We start from the raw sequence: 25,276 nt of genomic DNA on the forward strand, positions 1-25,276 counted from the left end.
ACTTCAAACTTCACCTCGTAATCCGAGGAAAATAGACTGCTTCTTTAGGAGAAACTTTACTTTAGAGTGGGTTAGAGACTTGCATATGAGTATGTGCTCTCACCTCTGAAAGTAGATGACTTAGCATGTAATTCTGGCCAACACTGAGTAAGCGAGATGGAGTGGTTCTGGCAGGAAAGAGGAAGGCAGACTGTCAGAGCAGACTAATACTTTTAACTGCATTGTGAGGGATGGGTGGAGAAAGAGCAATTTAAGTGGTAAGTCACAGAAAGAAAGGCTCCCATGCTAATAAACCAGGTTTTCCGGTATATTTTAGCCCATAAAACATACTCTCTACTGTTTTTCAGATTGTTTTTCTTTTCATACAGCTGTAACAAAGTGGATGACTTGCCCTGTGCTCTGTCCCTATTTTCTGTGAAATTAGTTTTTAAAAAAAGGTACCTAATATAAACAGGTTTTAAATCTTTCTATCCTCAGCAGTAACTAGTTGGGGATCTTGTTGGTGATTTAGCTCTCTTAGTCCCAAATACCTCAGTAGTTTAGAAGAGGGTACCTTCATCTCAGAACTGTGGAGGTTTGAAAAAGCTGGGTGAAAACTAAGACACAAGGATTCTTTGAGAGTGAAAAGATAATAGGATCAGATTATAGGACAGTCAACTTGAGAACACATCCCCTGTTTATTTAGAGTTGTCTTTACTGTTGGGAGGAGCAGACATCTCCTCAGGTGCCCATCAAATTCAAAATCCAGTTTGTCATTTTAGAAGTGTTCCCAGGGACTTCCCTGGTGGCGCAGTGGTTAAGAATCTGCCCGCCAATGCAGGGCACATGGGTCCGGGAAGATCCCACATGCCGTGGAGCAACTAAGCCCGTGCGCCACAGCTAGTGAGCCTGCGCTCTAGAGCACATGAGCCACAGCTACTGAGCCCGCACGCCACAACTACTGAAGCCCGTGCTCCTAGAGCCCGTGCTCCGCAACAAGAGAAGCCACTGCAGTGAGAGGCCCGTGCACCACAATGAAGAGTAGCCCCCGCTCGCCGCAACTAGAGAAAGCCCGTGCGCAGCAACCAAGACCCAACGCAGCCAAAAATAAATAGATAGATAGATAGATAGATAGATAAATAAATAAAAAAGTGTTCCCAAAACCAACCTCCCATTCACCATACCGCTTCTGGCCACCCTACCCCACAGAGAAAACCCTGATCAAAACTCCAGAGCTTCTCTATTTTGTTTCTGCCTTATAGATAAGAACCTATCAATAATAATAATAATCGCCACTATTTCTTATACACCAACTCCACTGTGCAAAATTAATTTACATTATTTACATGAGGATAACATCTTGTTAATCCTCATTTTACTGATGAGAAAACTACAGGTGACGAAGGTCAAATAACTTGCTTCAGATCACATCGCTGGTCAAAGATAGCCTGAAAAGGAATCCCAATTTGTCTTTCCTACTCAGAATCCCTCGCCACCACTTCCTACCCTAAATCATGCCTTCCTTACCAGCCCCTCTGGCCAGTGTCTTCTAATTCTCCCTTTGAAAGTTGAGGTGACTTTTCCACAAATGGAATCTCCTCTGCTGAGTGTTGGCTTTGTCACATCCTAGGAAACTCATAACATTTCAATCCTAAATCATCAACAGAAATTTTAAAGAAAACAAATCCATTAAGACTATCAAGCATTATGATCAAAGATACTGTACATAAATGCGAAACCATAAGGTTGACATTTTAATTGAATTGATGGTTCATTTGATGATGAAGTTTATGGACTCTTCTGTGTTGTGGGATTTCTTGTTTAATCAGACTACTTATGTCCAAATAAACGAAGTTAATGTGGATGTCAGTCAAGATATGGGTCAACAGTGTATTGAATGAGATGTTAAAATGTTAATTGTTAAAATGAAACTTTGCCTGTTATTCTAAATGCCTGTTGGTTTCTCTGCAGTGTTGATTGGCAACTGATTGCAATGTCCATACTTCCACCCCACTTATGCTTTAAAATGGATATACACACATATTTAATTCTGTGATTAGTATTTATATCTGGGGCTAAAATCCTCTCATTTTATAATCAGCATTGATTATTTTATAAGTTTCTGGAGAACTAACTGGGGTAAATAATGATAAAAAAGAAGGTAGATTTTCTCATCCACCTTTCTCAAGAGACTAAAAGTACATCTCCAGTACTTCTAGCTTAGTACTTTTAGTCTTGATAACTGAGAGATACTAATAGAAAATTACTCACAATACAAAAAAGGCAAATTATTCTATTATAGTTATATAAACCATGTAGAAATCAGGAAAATAGAAGCTTTATTTCAGTAAAGCTTTTGCTTTTATCTTAATCCCAAATAACACAGTCAACAAATCCATTCTACCTGTTACCCTTCCCATGGCCCTGACAGACATCACTAATTGATGACGTCTTTGTCATGAACCAAGATGTGGCCTCAAAAGTCCTCTTTAGCACAAACCTGTAGACAGCTTCTCACTACCAACTGACCTGGGGTTGGCCTTCCTGATGAAACCTTGTCACACTCCTGATCTGGAGATTAGATGGGGCTTCTCACACTGCTCATCAGAGGACCACTAACTGAAAGGAAGGGAACCTGTTGAGTAATTGGGTTTGGCTTAGATTTGGTTGTATTGTTTGAGGTTACGTTGATGACTTTGACATCATTGAAGTGCAGTATGGTGGACTGAATGCTCTTAAATTAGTCAGGTTTTAAACAGCCTAGGAAACAGGAATAGAGTTTAAAGTAACCTTGATGGTTTTGATGAATGAGCCACCAGAGAGAAGGAAAACATTCAAGATCCTTTACCCAAGGAGGATGCTCCAAAATGGGATAAGAAACCAGGCTTGGTTAAATACATGATAGGAACTGGCCCCTTTAGAAAGCCACAGGCAGAGTTTTAGATAAGCAGGCAGTGGAAAGCAGGGCATAGAACCTAGACTGATGCTGCAGTGCATAAAAGAGCCAGCATGTTTAACTACACAGTGATGCGCTGCTTTGAATCACTAGCCCTGGTCTTGGCCATGAACAGTGATTCCTGCGTGTCTTCCGTGTGCCTACGTTATATTCGGAACTATGCCCACAAGCAACCCTTAGCCTAGTCAAGGAGATATCACCAAGATCCGGATATCCATGTGGCAGTTGAGAATCAGGCAGCACTGGTGTTATTGAAGTCCACAAACATAGAAATATAATAAATTTGAGGAAGAAACTTAATGAGCGTAGCATGAAAGGAGATGATTTTGGATGGGGGACATCAGAGAGGGTTTTTTGTGGATGTTTGGTGTTGAACTGGCCATGTGGAGGTGGATTGAGGTTAACTAAGGTGATGGCTTTCTAAACTGGGAAAATGAGGGAATCATTTAAATAACAATGGGAGTGAGCTTAGTTTATAGAAGAGACAAAAGATAGAAATAAGATTAGGTTATGAAGGGCCTCAAATGCAAAGCAGTTTAGATGTGATATAAAGGCACAGGTAAGTTGAGGTTTACTGTTTGTATTAAGGGTGGTAAAGAGGAAATTCTGAAGCCTGTATAAAGGGTTTAATGAGATCTGTGAGGGTTGATTATTGAATTTAGAAAAAGAAAAAAAAAAGCTGAGGGATTATACATTTTTCAGTTGGTTAATTATTAGAAGGAGGAAGCCATCCCACTTTTCCTCCATATCCATAAAAGCTGGAATAAAAAGATTGGCTTAAATTGAAGTAAAAAATTGATAGATGTAAGAAAGAACTTCTCGTTAGCAAAAAAGGATATGAAAACTGGACCAGACTAGTAGGTAGATTACATAGAGATTTTTTGCAAATTGGATAGGTAATTGAGAATTTTGGGAGAGGTATAAATTATATAACAAAACTCTTTTCATTTTTTAGCAGTGCCTTTTTGTCTTGGTTGTAACAAATTCCCTATAAATATTTTAAGTATTTCAGTTTTCAATCTGTCTTTATGTGGTGTTTATCTCTGTAACATCGGTGTCTGCTTGTGGGTCACTGGCTCTATGGGTAGAGAAAGCTCTTCATCAGTTCTTTTATTCTGCCAGAAAGTAGCAACAGCTCCTCAAGCCCTCTTCACCTTTTCTCCTTTCTTCAAGAGATTTTGTAATAGCATTTCCCAATTTTCTGTTTTTTTGCTGAAGCACTTGGGGCAGCATAAGTTTTCGAACCAACAAGAAAGTGAGGGGCGAGGGCACCAAAACACGCCTCGTACACGCAAGTTGGGGGAGATAGGGAGCAGATAGTGTGGGTTCTACGTTTGTTGAGAATAGGCTCTTGGGCTCAGAGGAAGGAGAGATCCCATTGGACTTGTGATTAGACAGTTTTTTTCATGGGTTGGGGTAGGAAGAAGCCAGTGATGTCTGGATGCCCTGGGGGTGAGCAAACTGTTAGGCAGGGCCCTCCTCCTTGGTGTGCCAACCTCAGAACAGTGTGATGAAAAGCTCTACTCTGGACCCCTTCCCTCGCTTTTCTAGGTCAGGTGCCTGGTATCTCTGCTTCTCTTCCTCAAAAGCTCTGTTTCCGCCAAAGCTTGGGCTGGCTAGAGAAGAGCTTCTATACCCTGGAGCCCTAGCCCATCTTCCGAAGGTTTCTCAGGGAGCAGAACCAGTAGACCCCTTATGTCTCCTGTAACTTCTGGGATACCTGGTGAATGAGAGTAAAGAACGGGATGCTTTTCTGTTAGGGCTTTAGAGCCTTCTTCCTTTCCAGGTGTTTCTTTCTGGAAACAGGATTTGCCTCTGTGCTTCTCTGGTGTTGAGCACTGGGCAGCCTGCACCTGCTAATTTCACCTGGGAAATAGAAGTGGACCCTGATGCCTGAGGGTGCAGGGGATGCCATGGACAAACTTTGTCGGTGGATCATTTGGCCTTATTATCTTTGGATACCTGGAAAAATGCATTGTATGCAGAGGACAGCAACTTGGAGGAACATGGCTTCAGGCCTTTACAAAATTTAAGGTACTCTGGAGACAGTGCATATACGTAGCAAATGACAACCTTCTTCAAGTTGCAAGAGAAAACAGCATTAAGGGCAGTGATTTCAGGTATCCCTTTGAAACCAGTGGCATTCTCTTGACTTAAGCAGTGGGGAGGGACTTCCTTGGTGGTCCAGTGGTTAAGACTCCGTGCTCCCAATGCAGGGGGCCCGGGTTCGATCCCTGGGGAACTAGATCCCACACGCCACAACTAAGAGCACGCACATCGCAACTAAAAGATCCCGCATGCCGCAACTAAAGATCCCGCACACAGCAATGAAGATCCTGCGTGCCACAACTAAGATCCGGTGCAGCCAAATAAACAAACAAACAAACATACATACATACATACATACATACATACATACATAAATAGCTAACTAGCAGAGGGGAAGTTGATAATGAATTCCAGAGACCATCCCTTAAAAAAAAGGAGAGAGAGAGAAAATGAGATCAAGATTGGATAGAGAGTACAGACGTTGGCTATGTGTGATTAATTCAAGCGTTCACCTGCTTGGTAGACTATGTAAAGTACTCCAAGCCTTTGCAAAGGGTAGGTGTATGTTCTTTTTTTCAAAGTGTGGTAAGCTTTTTGTTTATTAAATTAAGTTGGTATCTGTTAGTGTATCATGCAGATGCATCCTTTCCTCTTCCTGCTTCTGCAACAGCATTAGCACAAATTTACTTGACTAAATGAATGTCCTCATTTTCAGTGACTCATGTTCCAAACAGTGAATTTCCTTGCCAGTCAGTGGTCAACCTGCATGACCCTTGACAACAGACATTGTGTGTGATGCCAGCAGGCATTGCGAAATCCCAGCGTGTGACGGTGCTCAGCCTCTGATGCTTATCTCAATGAGCCTGTGCCCAAGATTGCTAATCAATACAGAGGCATGTGTATCAGGGTATGTGTACAAGAGAAAAACAGGCATTTTGTAATCAACAAAAAAGAACTAACATCTTTTTTTTTTTTTTTTAAGGGAGGGCATTGCCTTGCCATTTCACCCTCACCCTCATAGGACAAGTCATCCATTCTGTCTTTTAGTGTAAGCCTGATTTAATTTTAGAAACTTATAAGTGATACTTTGTAAGTTTGATGTAACATGGACTTTTTTCCCTGTCTTTGCTGATAATCAGTTAAAACAACTCCTGCATCATATAGTGAATGGGGTTGGTGGTTCATGGGCTCAAGGAAAATGAAAAAGGGGAAAATGGAGGTCTGCTGATGTGAAGAATCTTGAGTAATTTTAGAAAAAGGGGTATCAGGTGGAAGAAATTGTAAGCAAGGGCAGGAGAGTAGGAGAGCCTAAGAGATAGTAGGGGCCCAAGAACTGATTTAGTCTGGTTGGAGCTAGGATTAATGAAGATGAGTTGGAGGTGCAAAGTGTCGAGATTGGATATTTCAATCCTAAAAAGCCTTGAAATTCCAAGCCAAGAAATTACTTAATTAAATTCAGGACAAATCTGGTAGCTTTTTGGAAGCAGGTTAGGAAGAGGGTGGGGAAAGTGGAGAAAGGAGGGTGGTAGATGGAAAGCCATTCTGGAAGGTATTGGGGCCTTGAACCAGAGCCATGGGGCTGGTGCAGAGGTGGAGGGTCTGTGCAGCCATATAAAAATGTGACCCTTGGGGCTTCCCTGGTGGCGCAGTGGTTGAGAGTCCGCCTGCCGATGCAGGGGACGTGGGTTTGTGCCTCGGTCCGGGAAGATCCCACATGCTGCGGAGTGCCTGGGCCCGTGAGTCATGGCCGCTGAGCCTGCGCGTCTGGAGCCTGTGCTCCGCAACGGGAGAGGCCACAGCAGTGAGAGGCCCGCGTACCACACACACAAAAAAAAAACCAAAGCAAAAAAAAAAAACATGTGAGCCTTGGGGAAGACGTCAGGACTATAGATGTACATTTGGGAATTATTTGCAGAGGGTGGAAGTTGAAATGGTAGATTGAATGAACTCACTGAGTGAAAGACATTTATAGAGGCTAGAGAAAAAAGGGGGGCAGGAAGAGATAAATGAACCAGATGAAGATCAACCAGGGAAAAGAGAGAGAGTGGAAACTCAGAGGAGAGAGAGTTCTAACTCTATATTTTCTCTCTCCTCATTCCTCTGTCCACTGATACTCTTTTGTGCTATATTTTTCAATAGATGTTTTCTATCAACTCTTTTTCAGAAATAAAAACAGTGAATACCTTATCTGTAAACTGCTTTTCTGTGAGTGTCTACACATGTGAGGTGGTGGTGGGGTTATTAGGGACTTCTAAAGCTAACGTAGAAATTACGTATTTTAGGGTAAGATTTGAAATGCAGGGATGACACTGGTTTATGTGGAAAGTGATCGTAGTACGGTTTCACTTTGTTGCATCTTTGCAGTTCTGCATAGGCTGAGCCATCAGACTGATGGGATTCTGGGAGAGCCAGCAGATGACACACAAAGGATATGTGTGTGCAAGTTCTTGTGTAAACATTTTAAATTTGGGTTTACACATCTTTTAAAAACTTTCTGGCATAGGTAGTATTTACATTCACATGGTACAAAAATCATAGCAATTTAAAAACATGTGCTTTGATACGTGTAGCTTCTAGCCGTTACTTTCTACCTCTATGCCATTTTAGTGTCTTATGGATGTTCCAGTGGTTCTTTATGTGACCTCAAACGTGCTATTGTAATGGAAATGTTTGTTATTTTCTTCAGTTGCTAATACCAAAGATGATGTACAGTAAACACTACTCTGAGCCAGTTTTTCACTTATAGCCTATAGTCCTTTCCATATTATTACTTAGAAAGTTTCTTTTTTTTTAACAGCTACAAGAAATTTCATTACATCAATGCAAATGGTTTCTTACCTGTAGTTCTCCACCTCTTGCTATCAAAAAATATGTGGCGATTCACATTATTTGTAATATGAAATACATGTAACATAAATCTGTGACATGAATGGGATTGCTCTGTCAGAGAGCATTTGTAATTTTGATTGATGACCAAATCACCCTTCATTAATGGTTGTACTATTTGTACTTCCACTAGGGATGTATGGAAGTGCCTCTTTCCCCACAGCTTCACCAATGCTGTAAATGTATGTCAAACTTTTGGGTTTGTACCAGTCTGATGGGTGAGAAGTGGAAACTCATGTTACTCTTAATTTGCATCTCTTTTATAGAGAGTGTGATTTGGTACACATTTTATACTTAAGGGCCATTTGTATTTCTTTTTCTGGAAACTGTCTTTTGGCAATTTTTCTTTTCTTTTGCCCATTTTTCTCTCTCTCTTGATTTCTGTTTCACTTTGATTTCTGGGACCTTCTCATATATTAAAGTGATTAATTAGCTTTTGTCTGTGCTGAGATAAAAATACTGCTTTCAGTTTGCAATTGTTTTTTCCCCTTTGCTTATCATGCTTCTTACTATGCAGATATTTTCTTCTTTTAATAAATTTATTTATTTATTTTTAGCTGTGTTGGGTCTTCGTTGCTGCACACAGGCTTTCTCTAGTTGCGGCGAGCGGGGGCTACTCTTCATTGCGGTGCGCGGGCTTCTCATTGCAGTGGTTTCTCTTGTTGTGGAGCACGGGCTCTGGGCATGCGAGCTTCAGTAGTTGTGGCACGCGGACTCAGTAGTTGTGGCTCGCAGGCTCTAGAGCACCGGCTCAGTAGTTGTGGCGCACAGGCTTATTTGCTCCACAGCATGTGGGATCTCCTGGGACCAGGGCTCAAACCCATGTCCCCTGCATTGGCAGGCGGATTCTTAACCACTGAGCCTCCAGGGAAGTCCGATATTTTTCATCTTTATGTAGTCAAATTTATCAATATTTTCTTTCTATAGCTTCTGGATTTTTAGTTTTTTTAGTAGAAAAATCTTCCCTCTGCCAAGTCTTAAGGGAATTCTCCAGTGTTTTCTTTGACTACTTTTATGGCTTTAAAAAAAACAATTTAAATATTTGATTCTTTTATTCTGGTGTATTTGTCCAGATGGCTATCCAGATGTTGCCACACTGTCTATTAAAAAGCCCATCTCTACCCAGATGATTTGTGATGCAACCTTAATAAGTTCCTGAATTCTAGTATAGTTTTGGATCTATTCCTGAACTGTCTATTCTGCAGTGTTTACTTGTCTTCTCATGTACTGGTACGTTGTTTTAATTATTGACATTTTAATATCTGGCAGGGATCGTTGTTCTCATTGCTTTTCCTTACAGAACTGTCTTGTGAATTCTTGCTTATGATCCGTATGGTCTTGACATTCAGCTTGTCTATGTTCCAGAGGAAATACAACTATCTATTTTTATTGGCATTGTGGTAAATTTATAAGTTTACTGAGGGTGGTTTGACCTTATCTGTGTTGAGTCTTCTTCTCCAAGAACATTACATCTTTCCATTTGTTTAGGTGTTTCTTTGTACCCTCCAGAGGTGTTTGAAAGTTTTCCTTAGACAGTGTCCATTTCCTCTTAAGTTTATAATTCCAGTAGATATCATAAATGAAGCCTCTTCTTCCATCATATCTTCTAACTGATTGTTGTTTGTATATTGGAAAGCTTTGATTTTAGTAAGGCAGAAGGATATAAAAAAGTAAGAATTCTACTTATGTAGGTTTCAGATTTCCTTTTTTTTTTTCAGGCATGCAGCTATTTTATCTTAGTAGTGATAGTTTTACCACTTCTTATTCAACTTTAGTTTGTATTTTATTTCTTTTCCAGTTTATACTTCATTTCTTTCCCTTGTCTAATTGTGCTGGCTGCTACCCCAATACAGCATTGACTAGCAGTGGTGTTAGCTGCTGTTCCTGCTGGGGACAGGCTGTAGTGCCTGCAGCGTCTTCCCTGTAAGCGTCAGGTTGGCTTTGATCTAGTTTTCCATCTTATGGGAAATACTTCTTGATGCTTGTTTTGTAAATCAAGAATGAATGTTGAATTTGTCGTGCTTTTCAGCATATTTGGTGATGAGTATTCCTCCCACCCCCTTAGGCATATTATGGTAAATTACATTAATAGCTTAATATTAGAGTCATCTTTGTGTTTATGGACTAAACATTGCTTGGTCATAATATGGTGCTGGAAACTGTGCCAAAATTGGAGTTAGGATTTTTGCAATTGATCCTTATATTTGAGATTAGTGTATTACCTACCTACTTACTTCCCTTCTTCCCCCTTTATGCCCTTTCTTCTCAGATTTAAAGGTTTGGTAAAATTCCTTGTAAAACGGTTCGGGTCTGGGACAGTTAAAGTTTCCTTACTCCTCACAACATGACTGCATTTGTGAAAATGGTTCTCTTTAGAGCAGGGGTCCCCAATTCCCGGGTATGAGGCCCGTTAGGAATTGGGCCGCACAGCAAGAGATGAGCGGCGGTCGCGCAAAGCTTCATCTGCTGCTCCCCAGCACTCACATTACCGCCTGAACCGTCCCCCCCATCGTTTAGAGCATTCATCTCTTGGTGTCAGTATTAGTAATGTTTTCTTAGTTAGAAAGCTATCCACTTTGACTAGCTTTTTATTATATTCATTTGCATAGGACTTTGTGCAACGTTGTTTCTTATGATTTTTATACTTTTCTGTTTATGTTATTTCTTCTTTGTAAATTCTTATTTTGTATTTTATGTGGACTTTCTCCCCTGTCCTTATTTTGTTTTTCTTATTTGGATTAACTAGTGGGATGTGTAGGTGTTTAAAGTAAACTTTACCGTTTTCATGTGAAAAAAAAAGTTGAATGTGACTCTTAAATGTGCCAACTGGGGAAGCATTACTGGGGGGGGGGGAGCACGAGTAGTTTCATAACTCTAAAGCTTTTTTAAAAACTAGGCAATCATGATTGAGTAGCTCTTAGGGAACCAAAGGAGATGCTAAGTCAGTATTTATTTTGAGCACATTTCATGTATATCATGGGTCATGATAGTTCTGCTGATTTTGCCCCCTTTTCTTTTTATGGACCTATTGTATGGTACATACAAGTCTCATTCTAAAGCAGGGACACTTGTGAAACTTTTATGTAGTGAGGTTTTTTTCCTTCAGTTTGCATTGTATTCATATTTTTGTTTTTCATCCTTACCGATCTCTCTACTTCCAAGAAGAGATAAACTTCAAACCTTAAAACAGCAACCAAAAAATGACCTAGCCAACAGCAACCCCTCTTACAAGTATATTGCTAATTTGACAATCAAATAGATAAAATATTATCAATAATAGGTGAAACTAAGCAGAAAGATGTTAATGTGTGTCTGTGAACTCTCAGTGTTCTAATACTTGCTGGTAATAACATGTTTCTCTCATCCTAAGTATTTCTTCTTCTAAATCATTTTAGGTTGTAGGGTGAGGGGTTAACATAGATCTGTCGCTTGTAGCAACAAAATGATATTTTGATTCAGAGGTGGGGACCAATCCAGGTTGTGGGGGCCTGAAGCTTATACAATTTGGAGACTCTCTTTAAGAAAAAGAATACACAAAATTAGGTGTGGGAGCTTGGAAGGGGCCGTGCAGGTGAGGAGACTGAAGCTTAACCTTCTTAGTTTTACAGTCAATCTGTCTTTGGCTCAGAGACCTTGAACTCAATGTAGAGTCATGGCTGAGGATATAGCAGGTTGTATAGAGGCTGTTTTCTACAAACCTTGGCTGGGTGACAGTCCAGGTTAATGAGGATATAACAGAGGTAAATGACTTTAGAATAAACCCTAACAGTAACAACAATAAAACGTCAAGGGTGATTATCCCTTCTAAACCTTGACTAGCCTGCAAGATGCCTGGGGCAGCTGCTTCTGCCTCAGAGAGGACTTGAAGAGGAAGGATACCGGCAGGACATCTGTGTGCTGAATCACAGATTGGACAGAACAACCTCCTTGGGCAACTTGGACCTGGCTGAACTACAAACTGAGGGAGTATTAAATGGACCACTGCCCAGGGGCTGTTTTCTATTGGGCTTATTGTAGGAAGACCTAATGGGGTGTGCTCCAGGCTGTAAAAGATTCCTGCCCCAGATGAAAAAAAAAAACCAGTGACTTGAGTTCCTGCTTCCTGGGAGGGATGATTAAGCCTAAATCAGTCAGTGACAAGTGCGTGTCCAGATTAATGACAGATGGAGGCCACTTATAGGTTTTCCCATATCAAAGTTCCATTTCTTCCTTCAAAGGTAGGACAGATACTCAGTAGAAGTGCTACTCAGGGCTTCTCTTTAGCAAGGAAGAACTGGGGCTGATGTGGAGTTGATGGGAAAGATCTTACATCTTTGAGGTTTGTCAAAGAGCAACTGTTGGACAGAGTGACATGGAATTTGAAAGTTTAGAATATGAGAGAACATTTGGTTTTGGAGTCACAGACTTGGTTTCAAATGCTGGTTCTATTCCTTTCTCTCCCCATGGCTCCAGGTAAGTTACCCAATCATCCTGAGCCTTAGTTTCCTAGTCTGTAAAATGGGGATAATAGACAATACCTCATAGGATTATGGGGATTACATGAGTGTACACGTCAAGGGTTTAGCACACAGTCTGGCATCAGGAAGCATTCAATAAATGTCAGTTGTCTTTTTAGTTTAGGAAGGAAGACAAAAATTATTCGTGGGAAGGGTAGGTATAATTGGCTAGAGCCTCTAATTGGGATTATAGCTAAAAGTTGTGAAGATTCTTAAATGTAACAGTTTTCTTTCAAAAAAAAATTATTTATTTATTTAGGCTGCACTGGGTCTTCGTTGCGGCTCACGGGATCTTTGTTGCGTCAGGCAGACCCTTAGTTGCAGCATGCGGGATCTAGTTCCCTGACCAGGGATTGAACCTGGGTCCCCTGCATTGGGAGTGTGGAGTCTTACCCACTGGACCACCAGGGAAGTCCCTGTAACAGTTTTCTGATTCCCCCCCAAAATTGAGGCATAATTAACATACATTAAACTGCACAAATATCAACTGTTCAACAAGATGAATTTTTACATACTTGTAAACCAATGTGACTACCACCCAGATTCAGCCGAACATATTCATGATCTCACAGTTCTCTCAGGCCCTGCCTAGTAGGCGTGACTCATCCCTCAGTCCTCATTGTAACCTCTCTTTTGATTTCTGTCATTATCAATTAGTTTTTCCTATTTTTTTTGAAATTCACATAAATGAAATCATATAGAATGGGCTCTTTTGTGTTTTTTTCAAGCAGCATAATGTTTATGAGATTTCTCCGTGTTACATGAATCAGTGGATTTTTTTTAATTGTTGTGGAGTATTTCTTTATACAAATACATAAAAATTTGTTTACCCATTATTGTGTTGATTGACATTTGGGTTATTTTACATTTTTTAGCTGTTAGGAATAAAACTGCTATGACCATTGTTGTGAACCTGTTTACTTGTTTTTCTTGGGTGCATACTTTGAAGCGGAATTGCCAGGTCATAGGGTAAACAAGTGTGTTTAACTGTTGGAAACTGCTAAATGGTATTCCAAAATGGTTGTACACTCTGAGAGCTGTGTCTGCATTCTATAGCCTCTTCAGTGCTTGGTAGTTTTGGCCCTTTTAATTATAGCCATGTGGTGGGTAAGTAGTAGTACATATCTCATTTTGGGTTTTTTTGTTTTTTGTTTTTTTTTGCGGTACGCAGGCCTCTCACTGTTGTGGCCTCCCCTGTTGCGGAGCACAGGCTCCGGATGCGCAGGCTCAGTGGCCATGGCTCGTGGGCCCAGCCGCCCCGCGGCATGTGGGATCTTCCTGGACCGGGGCACGAACCTGTGTCCCCTGCATCGGCAGGCGGACTCTCAACCACTGCGCCACCAGGGAAGCCCTCGTTTTGTTTATTAACAATAGCATTTTTAGTACTTTTCTCTCACTATGTAAAATAATACATATACTTTACTGAAAAATTAGACGTTGCAGATGTATAAGAAAATTAAAAGTTACCCACATGAAATCCTATTACCCAGAAAAGACCTAATATTTTGATATCTTTCCTTATAGTTTTTCCCCCATTCCTATATATTTTAAAAAGTGTAGTTATTTTAATTTAGTTGATTTGGGATTGGACCCTGATGTCTTTACTTTTGTAGATTCCAAAGATATTCTAATGTGCAGCCATGCTTGAGAATTACTGAGTTTTTCCCTCTCCCATCTGTGTATTGAATATTTTAGTGCCTGGCCTGGAACTCTCTCTGTAATGACTGAATGAACGAATGAATGAGATTTAGATGAGGAAATTGATTCCCAGCTAAACTGACATTTCAAATGAGTTTCTTAAACAGATTAAAAAGAAAATACAGTATTCAGTTTTAAAAAGTAAAGAGAATAGTACAGTTAATTCCCTTATAGCCATCACCCTAATTCAACAAGAATTTGCTTTATCTATCCTTTTTTTCAGTTTTTTCATTGTGGAAGTATTTTATTTAATTAAAAGTTTAATTACAGATGTAGTATGTGAGCAATGTCAAAAATCAGAGAATACAGATAAGCAATCAGAAACATTGTATTCTCACTTTTGTGTGTGTGTGCTGTCATGTATTTTAATGTATAATTGTAGTGACTCATTTTAAAAATTTTTATTGGAGTATAGTTGCTTTACAATGTTGTGTTAGTTTCTACTGTACAGCAAAGTGAATCAGCTATACATACCCATGTATCCCCTCTTTTTTGGATTTCCTTCCCATTTAGGTACCCAGAGAACACTGAGTAGAGCTCCTTGTGCTGTACAGTAGGTTCTCATTAGTTATCTATTTTACACATAGTATCAATAGTGTTATATGTCAACCCCAGTCTCCCAATTCATCCCATACCCCCATCCCCCGTACTCTCACCTTAATGAATGTCCTTTTGTGGGAGTATTTTAAAACTAGATATTATGTCATTTTGCCTCTAAGTACCTTAGTATGCATCTCAAAAATCTGACTTTTTAAAAACATAATCTGGATACCATTATTACACTTAACTAAGTTAATAACAGTAAACTGGATTTTTAAAAAATACTTAGGAAGGAGAACAGTGGTAGTCAGGAACACAAAGGATTCACTGTGAAATAAGCATAGTCAAATCGCCTAATTTATGTGCTGACCGTAATTGCTGACCTAGAAAGCATACTTTACAGCTGGAAGATGGAAAAAGTAGTGTGATTTATAAATGGGCAGTTATTCCAATAGTTCACTCAGCTAATTTAGAGTTAATTATATTTGAGATGGTTTTAACTTCAGCCTCCATTTCTTTTAACAGGCCTTTCATAGCTGGTATTATTTATGTACCAGTGACTTGCTCAAGGCAGGTGGCACAGGCAGCTTGTGCAATTCATCTCTTGCATTAGATATAATTGTTCTAATTTTATTTTCATCCAAGCATGAACCTTGTCGTGTTGGCCAAAGCACTGGTTAAGGACAAAGTTCAAATGTTTATGGCTTTCCCTTTTTGAGGTTAACTTGCGAAACAAAAGGAAATATTTTCTAGAATCAGGGTTTTACCAATTTAAGATCTGTGGGTTGCTCTGAAGGATCAGGATTAATTTATTAATAATAACGAGTTTTCCTTAATGACAATAAAACCAGTATAGAACCTGTCTGTGCTAGTTAAACCTGATATGTACTTATATCTATATTTTGAAGACTTTTGGTCTACTTATTATCATTTTTTGGTGTCAAAAGAAGTATTTCCTCTTTTTCTAAGGTGTATTTTGATGCCTGATACATAGTGAGTATCCCCTATATGTGGAGTGAATTGAATATTTTTTCCTGTTAGAAGTTCATACTTAGGGTGAATTCAGTCAGTATTTCTGACCCTCCAGTAGTCAATATTTAAGAAGGAAGTAACATTATAAATTCAGTAGTGCTTCTTTTGACATCTAATTTTATAATACCTAATTTCAGATTTTGTGTGCCTTATTAAAGAGCTCTTAAGCTAGTACCTGCTCTCTTACAATATAGAGCTTCATCTTGGGAACAATTGTCAGTTCCATGTAACTTTTCTTTTTCTTTTTCTTGGTTATAGCACATGTGTAGCCACCACCTAATTTAATAAATAAAGCTTTACAAAACAAATTCTCCTGTTTATCCCTCCCTGATTCCATTGCCCTGCCAAACCTGAAACTACTACTCTGATTTTGATGTTTATTATTTTTATGCATATTTTCATACTTCCCCTATACATGTATGTATTCTTAAACAATACATAGTATTTATTGTTTTGCATTATTCAAACTCTATAAAAATATCACCTTTCACATATTACTCTGAAATGTTTGTTCCTTCTGATATTTGTGTATTATCTAATTTGGTAAATTTTAGTTAATTTCTTTTAACTGCTGTGTAGTATATACTTCATACATCCATTTTTAAAAATGAGCTTCCATTTATTTACGTATAATTGACATATAACATTATATTAGTTTCAGGTGTACAACATAGTGATTCGATATTTGTATATATATATTTTAAATTAAATTAAATTAAATTTTTCTTGGCCACGCCATGTGGGTGGCATGTGGGATCTTAGTTCCCCAACCAGGGATCAAACCCGTGCCCCCTGCAGTGGAAGCGCAGAGTCTTAACCACTGGACCTCCAGGGAAGTCCCGATATTTGTGTACATTGCTGTATATGCACCTATTGAATGAACCTTCGTATTGATTCCACTATTTTGCTATTATAAACAATGTGGCAAGATGTTCTTATATATGCCTGTTTGTGCACAATTTTATAAGAAGCTCTCTAGAATATAAGGAAAAGCTCTTCCTTAAACTGGAATACCAAATAATAAATGTGGAAGGAATGAAGGAGAGAGAAAATACTATTTTAAAAGACACATAGGGCTTCCCTGGTGGCGCAGTGGTTGAGAGTCTGCCTGCCGATGCATGGGACGCGGGTTCGTGCCCCGGTCCGGGAAGATCCCACATGCCGCAGAGCGGCTGGGCGTGTGAGCCATGGCCGCTGAGCCTGCGCGTCCGGAGCCTGTGCTCCGCAACGGGAGAGGCCACAGCAGTGAGAGGCCCGCGTACCGCAAAAAAAAAAAAAAAAAAAAAAAAGACATAATACCAATTTATTTGGGGTGAAAGTGTGAGGAGCAGGATATTTCCGTAGTTTCAAAGCATCTCCCTTTTATAGATACCTATAGGTAATAATTATCCATTTATTAATCAAAAAGAGAAAAATAGTAACTTCACAGTGGGGGAACCCTGTAAGCACTGACTACCTTAAACCAAGTGGTCAAAATTAAACGTCACAAATCATGGGACAAAGTGACATCAGTGCCTCCCCATGGGATGCACTGAGAAGGATACAGCATCACTTACATAGTATTCCTGCCCAAAGTGGACAACCTGCATCTAAGCATGAAGAGACATCACGTTAACCCAGATTGAGACATTCTACAAAATAAATGGCTTGTGCTCTTAAGAAATGTCAGTATCTTGAAAAACAAAGAAAGGCTGAGGAAACTTTTCATGTAATAGGAGACTACAGAGACGACATGTAAAGGTATTGTACAATCCTGGGTTGAATCCTGGACCAGGAAAAAAGTGCTGTGAAAGATATTGGTACCATTGTTAGAATTTGAATAAGGTTTGTAGATACTAGTGTTGCAGTAATGTCAACTTTCCTCATTTTGATAATTGTACAGTGGTTATGGGAGTTCCCTGGTGGTCCAGCAGTTAGGACCCTGGTTCAATCTCTGGTTGGGGAATCAAGATCCCGCAAGCGCCGCGGCAAGGCCAAAAAAAAAAAAAAAAAAGTACTGTGGTTAAGTAAGTGAAGCTCCATGTCCTAAGTAAATCTATGCTGAAATATTTGGGGTAAGGGGCATGATGTCTGCAATTTATTCTCAAGTGGTTCAGAAAATAGTATTGTTTTATACATACAGAGATATGACAGTAAAGCAAATGTGACAAAACGTTGGCAGTTCGTGGATCTGGGTAAAGTGAACCATCACTGCAGTTTTTCTGTATATTTGCAATTATTAAACGCAGATCTTCCTGCGGTGTACCTGGAAGTAGAGTTGCTGGGTCTTGGGCTGTGAATATCTTTAAATTTACTAGACAGTGCCAAATTGTTTTCTAGTGTGGTTGTGCTAATTACATTCCATTGTCCCAGGTCTTTACCAACACTTGATATTATTCAATTAAAAATTTCCATCGGTCTTCATGGGTATGAAATAGTATCTCATTGTGGTTTTTGCATTTCTCTGATTATAGAGAAGCTGAACATCGTTTTAAATGTTTATTTAAAAGTAAGTAAGTCATTAAGGCTTACTCTTTTTATGAATTCCTTGCCATATACTTAAGCATTTTTTAAACTGAGTTCTTTGACTTTTTCTTATTAATTTTTTGTATGTTAATATATTCTGGAAATGAATCCTTTGTCAGTTACTCACATTGCAGTTACCCACACACTTTTCAAAAGAGGCTTAAGGAAAATATAAAATTGAGTTATATTTTATTTGAGTTACGCAGAATAAAGTAGGTCAGAGGGCAGAGAAAACATTGCACATCAAATGTGTAGTGGCTAAGGGGTTGGCTTCTGTTTACAGATCTCTTCTCTCCTGGCTCAGTTAAATAATATTAGGCAACTTGAACTTGTATTTTTATCTCTGGTCCTTCTGAAAAAGGTTATTTTTTTAGAAGGGCAGTCTCCTGTCTCCAGTGTATTTCATTCAGCGATTTCCCAAGTAACTGTTCTTCTCTTCCCTTCTAGACTTAATAAAAAAAAGTCTATACATTGCTAAATAATGAAACTCTTGCACTGCTAAATATTGGCCAGTGCTTGGATTGAGTAACCTGCTCTCAGTGGTACTACATTACCTACAGAGCAAGAGGGTAATTCAGTAGCAAAACTATTTGGTTTATTTTCTAATACTGATTAAACCCTTTGCAGAGATGAGGAGAGATTAAACCACTTGGAGTACACTACTGAAAAAGATAATCTAATGATCATTCAAGAACTTACTTTAGTGCTGGCCTTCTTAAGGTGGTTAGGTATTAGCTTTGCATGTGGGCAAAACCAAACAAAACCCACCAGAAAACTCAAAAGTAAAATCAGAAAACTTTAGCCTTTGTAAGGACTTTCCCAGCCCCCTGCCCCCCATTTTATAAAGGAGGACACCAAGTGAGGTGACTTATTGGTTACCCCTGGTCATAGAGCAAGCTGGTGGTTGTCCTAACAGAACTTGACTTTGGATTCCAGATCCTCTTCACTTTCTACTCCAGTGCATTATGCTGCCATTCCTTCAAAAAATGGGTATATTACAGCTCCTCCTACAGAGGCACATCTAAGTTCTCCAGAGGGTAGATAACATAGCTGTCTCCACTTTCCTCATTGATTTCCTAGTAAACTGAAAAATGAGAAAATCAAAGGGGATCTTCTTTCAGGGAACTTAATGTCTTAATTCTTGACTTTTCTAATTAATGTAAGAAGTAAATTCATTTGTGATATGCCCCATAGGGACAAATGGATAGCCATGTCACTGTTTATATAGCTACTTTTTATTTTGAAGATCTTCTCATCTATTATTTTTATTCAGTGGGTAGAACTGGGTGGCAGTAGTCATTTTTCAATCTACTAAACTTATGCTACTTTAAAAAATCTTTGAATTATTTTCTTTATGGAAAATACAATAACAGTATAAAGAGGAAAACCTAGTCCTATTGCCCAGAGATAACCACTTAATGTTTCCTTCTGGACATTTTTACTATATATATATTTCATAGAGTTAAGAGTAAACCATAGTTTTAGATCCTGACTTTTTTCACTTAACATTATAGTTTTTATTAATGGATATACTATATCTCATTGTCTGGGTCTATTTTTTAAAATTAATTAATTAACTTTTGGCTGCATTGGGTCTTCATTGCTGCGAGCGGGCTTTCTCTAGTTGCGGTGAGCAAGGGCTTCTCATTGCGTTGGTTCCTCTTGTTGTGGAGCACGGGCTCTAGGCATGCGGGCTTCAGTAGCTGTGACTCGCGGGCTCTAGAGCACAGGCTCAGTAGTTTTGGTGCTTGGACTTAGTTGCTCCACGGCATGGGGGATCTTCCCGGACCAGGGCTCGAACCCATGTTCCTTGCATTGGCAGGCGGATTCTTAACCACTGTGCCACCAGGGAAGTCCCTGTCTGGATCTATTATAATGAAAATGCTACAGTGAACACTCTTGCCTGCGTTTCTGATTATTTTCTTATGACAGGTTCCTAGAATTGGAATTATTGACTCATCAGCAAAACTACTTTTAGTTTCTTCATGCCAAACAGATTTTGACAAAATTGCTCCCAGTTCCACACTCGTACAAATTGAGTATGAGAGTACCTGTGTCATTTCTGTCTTTGAACTTTATCATTAAAGAAACATGTTGCTGATTTGATCATGCAAATAGGCCACTCTGTCTGATTCATGTTTCTTTGATTACTAGTAAAAAGGCTTTGAAATATTTATTAACTATTTATCTTTTTTCTATGAATTCAGTTCATGAACTTTGCTTACTTTTTTGCAGGAGCCTATGTTTTTCTTATTAAATAATTTTTACATATTAAAAACATCAAACTTTTGCTATTTGTGATAATACCTTCTGCCATTTTGGTTGCTTTATGGCTTTATAGTTTTTATCTGGGGAAAACATAAATTTGTTTCTACACAGTCTAGATTTATACTTGGGGAGAGTTTGTTTCTGTGAGTTCTTTTGCTAATGATTCGTAGGGAGAAGATGCAAGCAAAAGGGTTATTGAGGACCAAATTCCTCTGTAATGAATTGAAATCATTGGGTAGAAGCCATTTCATGCAGACTCAGGGATTTTTACCTCTTTTCCCACTTCAGTTGCTTGTCTTTTATTTCTGAAATCTGCTTCATGTTACCCATTAGAGTTATTTGTCTTCTGCACAGTTAAAGTAGCCTCTTTGATCAGTTGTTCTTCTGTCCTATGGCATTTTCTCATGTCCTGATGCTTTCTTTTAAGGTATTATCCAAAGAGATGAGTCACCCATGGAAAAAGGGCTGTCTGGTCTGCGAGGAAGGGACTTTGAGCTGTCTGACGTGTTTTATTTCTCCAAGAAGGGATTGGAAGCCATTGTGGAAGACGAAGTGACCCAGAGGTTCTCCTCAGAGGAGCTAGTGTCATGGAATCTCCTCACAAGGACCAATGTAAATTTCCAGTACATCAGTCCGAAGCTCACCATGGTGTGGGTGCTGGGCGTCATAGTGCGCTACTGTGTCCTACTACCTCTGAGGTACGTCTCCTGCCCAGTAACTTGATGGTACAGTTGGTTCAGCTTTCTTTTTAAATCATGTATGTAATGGCCACCTGAGAGTATTAATGATACTAACCCACCCCTTCCCATTTAGAAAACACCACTAAACGTGACCTCCACAAAAACATATTATTCTCTCACATTTTTCCCAAATGGAAGTGTGTATTCAGAATCCAGTATATGTTAACTGCATCCATGTTGCTCTTTCAGTCATGGAAAATTTGAGGATGGATAGAAAAAGGAAGTTAGAAAAAAGAAGAGAGAGTATTTACAGTTTCACATTCACCAGAGTGTCATCCAAACTGTGACTGCCTCTCTTTGCTGGTCTGTAGCCATTCATAGCTGCACAGGAGAAAAAAAATTCCTCAGAGTGGTTACCACACAGGAGAGGGATATTTGGAAAGGTGAATTTGTTCCACCTAGTTCAATTTTGATCACTCACTTTTCTTATTAAAAGTTCACCAGTTGGGCCCCGTTTTGGTTCTGAGTTTGCGTGCTCCCTCATGAGGAAGTAGCCTCAAAGCCCAGTTTACTGGAGCCACAGTGTGGATTGTGAGTTGAAGAGGTGACACTGGGCAGTGGGATGAAGTGGTTATGGTCTGTTTAGCGTGGTGATGGCAGGTAGTAGCACGGGTGCCAGGCATGATATTGCTGTTGATTGTCTTGCTTCATTTCCCTGGACATGGCCTTGGTGTGCTCTCAATACAGCCTTCCAGGCAATTGCTTCCAGCCGACTAAAATTGGCACATGAGTTGAAACCTCTTTACCATCCCTAGGGTGGCCTATCCTTGCCTCATTCCGATTTATTATGCGGAAAGAGATTGCTTAAGTGTAGGCAAAGGCACATTTCTAAGAAGCTCTCTCTCTTTTCTTGTGCTCATGTTGCCACTGTGTAGATGTTGCGGTATGTCTTTGGAGAATCATTTCAGCTGTGATAACAAAGTGAAATTAGGACACACTTGCTTGAACATTAAGCCAGTGTTCCCAAAGTGGGGTTCATGCACTCTGGGGATGCACAAGATTATCCATTGTTGTGTTTGGGAAATGTTTCAGCTTTTATTTATTAGAAGTTTCTAGTCTATTTATAATTAGTGCTTCCATTGATTTTATTTTTATTCTTATAAAGAAATGAAATTTCAGTAAAGTTGAATATATAGATGAGCTCTTACATCTTCACTTGGTCCATGGGTCAGGCACCGTATCCAAGGCAACCTGAAGAAAGAGTGAGGATTTTACAGCCCAGAGTACTTGAGATGCCCTCATATGTTTAGCTTTCACTTGCTGGGGGTACCCACCAAATAGTGATATGATTCTATTATCTAGTTTAAATTAATGCTCATGAAATAGATACGTGACATAAAAGATTCTTGCAAAGAAACCACAGATTTAGGATAATCCAGTAATATAAGCAGCCAAGAACAAGAAGAAAATGGCAGAATTGAGGCTCCTACTCTTAGTACATACTCTTCATGGGAAAGAATTGCTTTGTAAATGCTTTCTAAAAGAAGCAGTTGCTGCAAAGTGAGCATTTAAAAAACAGATTGTGCTAAAATTGTGTTGATGGTTGAATAACTCTGTGAATGTGGCAAAAACTATTGAATTGCCACTTTAAATGGTGAATTGTATGACATGTGAATTGTATCTCAGTAAAGCTCTTAAGCAACACAGATTGTGGCAGAAAACTTGTGTCATCTGTGAGAACTCTCATGTTGGCTCACTGAGACTGGAAAACAGAATTTTCTGTTAATTTAGCAAATAAAAATGTTCAATAGTTTTGAACCCAGTTGTTAAACATGTTAAAATATATAACCTCTTCTGATTTAATGTGTAGGAACAAGTGATTCTCATTAGGACAAGATGGCACAACATTATTTTAAAACTTTTGTGTAATCGATGGATGAGATTAAGCAGTCATTTAGTTATTGCGTTAGTGACTGACATGAAAATATGGCATCCAAAGAAAAACTGAATCAGACCTTCAAATCGCTGTGTCAAAAGGTGTTAAACCAAGACTTTAACAAGGTTTAACAACTTAACAAGGCCTTTATAAGGAAGCCCCATTTATTTTGAAAGGTATAAAATCTCAGCTTTTTCTTTTTGAGTAATTCTATTTACATTTCTAAGAATGACTCTTTCCTTTTGGAAGTAAAAGCATTTTTCAAAAATGAGAAAGTGTCTGTGGAAATGAGAGATATTGTCTGTCACCTTGTTTATTAACTTCTGAGCTATCTAGAACCACACAAAGGAACCACACTTAGATTTGCATGGAAGGATTCCTACATGGTGATATAACTTGGTGCTCTTATTATGAAAGAGCCTTTAAGTAAAACTTTCTTGTCATTTGCTATAAATTTCTTTGAGAAAAATTTGAATTGTGCCCTTTTCCCCCCATCATTAAAAAGCATAGAAAAACAAGTTATTTTCAGACCTTTGCAAGGTATTTTCCTTTTACAACCTCACCATGCCACACCAAAGTATCTCAAACAAAGTAAGTTAACTACTTTCAACCTGAAATGACTCCTTTATACAGCATAAAACTCTTTTATTATATAAGAAGTTAAGGGCTTCCCTGGTGGCGCAGTGGTTGAGAGTCCGCCTGCCGATGTAGGGGACACGGGTTCGTGCCCCGGTCCGGGAAGATCCCACATGCTGCGGAGCGGCTGGGCCCGTGAGCCATGGCCTCTGGGCCTGCGCGTCTGGAGCCTGTGCTCCGCAGCAGGAGAGGCCACAACAGTGAGAGGCCTGCATACCGCATAAAAAAAAAAAAAAAAAAGAAGTTAATATGTGTATATTTTTAAAAATTTTTAAAAATACTTCAGAAAAGCAGAAGGGCAAGACTTTTATTCTCTTCACTAGCCCACTTAACCCTTTGATGATTGCATAGATTGAACGTGGCAGTTTTGTGAACAAATTTCCAGGCCTGCTATATGCATCTATAGACTGGTTATGTGCTTGGTGTTATTTTGAAAATGGTATCATACTCTACACATTATTTTGAAGTTTGCTCTTTTTTTTTTTCTCAAAATGTACAAAGAACCATTCTTCCATGTCAGAATCTATAGATTTGCCCGATTCTTTGAATGGCTGCATCATATTGCATAGCGTAGATGCTCCTCAAGTTATTTACAGTTTAATTTTTTATGAACTTTATATTCCTTCCCTTTTCCCCCTACTGTTCAACTAGGTTTTGCATTACTGTTTCTTTTCCTTTTCAGGGTTACCTTGGCTTTCGTTGGGATCAGTTTTTTAGTTATAGGAACTACCCTGGTTGGACAGCTGCCAGAAAGCAGGTGAACTGTTTCCTTCCTCCCAGCCATTAATAGGATTGTCCGTTTTCTTAGCTGTGTCCACAAAGAGAATATTTGTGTGATTCCTATGTACTGCGTCAAGTTTATGACCTCAGCACGCGTATTAAAATGCCACTCACTTCATCTTCATAGTACTTATTTGATTTCCCATGATGCTTACATTTAAATTGACAGAAGTTGCTTTTCAAAAGGGGAAATGAAGAGAAGGAAGCAAATGGACTGAGGGACTCAAGGAAAGCAAGAGAGTCTTGTAGTATTGTCAAGCTAATGAGGCTGAGACCAAAGAAGCTTCAGCTTTCTTGGGCAGGAATTTTATCATGCTAGTCCTTGGTCAGGATTTATCGTTGGTCAGGGTGGAAGCTATTTTCCATTAGAGTTTTGTCCTAAATTCCTCAGCGAGACAGTGAGAATTGAACTGTATGCTGCTGTCAAGGAGCACATTGAAGCTTTTATTGTATTGTTTCTTAGGAGTGCCCAGAGCTGCACAATAAAATGTTTTCTCTTTCCTTCAGTCTCAGAAACCGGCTGAGTGAACTGGTGCACCTGACTTGCTGCAGGATCTGTGTTCGTGCCCTCTCTGGTACCATTCATTATCATAACAAGTGAGTATTTGCTGGCTTCCTGCCAGCCTTTCTCTAAGTAAATCAGCATGTGATTGACAGTAGTGGGTGGGAGGAAGCAGGTGAAATAAGAGTATTTTCAGCGTGTTCATCCCTACTGCTTAGAGCGTCACAGACATAACAGTGCACAAAAACACTTTTCAAGGTTGTGAAGAACCTAGGGCCAGGACAGGAATAAAGACGCAGACGTAGAGAATGGACTTGAGGACATTCTGGGACG

At 39.3% G+C, this 25,276-nt stretch overlaps 1 protein-coding gene across 1 annotated transcript in view; it reads left to right on the forward strand.

The window, feature by feature from the left end:
* The window catches only part of GPAT3 (glycerol-3-phosphate acyltransferase 3), a 53,479-nt gene that overhangs the window by 14,286 nt on the left and 13,917 nt on the right, over positions 1-25,276 (forward strand). The window contains exons 3-5 of the mRNA XM_079920655.1: positions 20,837-21,107; positions 24,344-24,418; positions 24,949-25,038. Coding sequence (XP_079776781.1) covers positions 20,837-21,107; positions 24,344-24,418; positions 24,949-25,038 — 436 coding nt within the window. The remainder of the gene's footprint in view (positions 1-20,836; positions 21,108-24,343; positions 24,419-24,948; positions 25,039-25,276) is intronic.

Source organism: Stenella coeruleoalba (assembly GCF_951394435.1).
Source record: "Stenella coeruleoalba genome assembly, chromosome: 4".
In the NCBI taxonomy this organism is placed as follows: domain Eukaryota; kingdom Metazoa; phylum Chordata; class Mammalia; order Artiodactyla; family Delphinidae; genus Stenella; species Stenella coeruleoalba.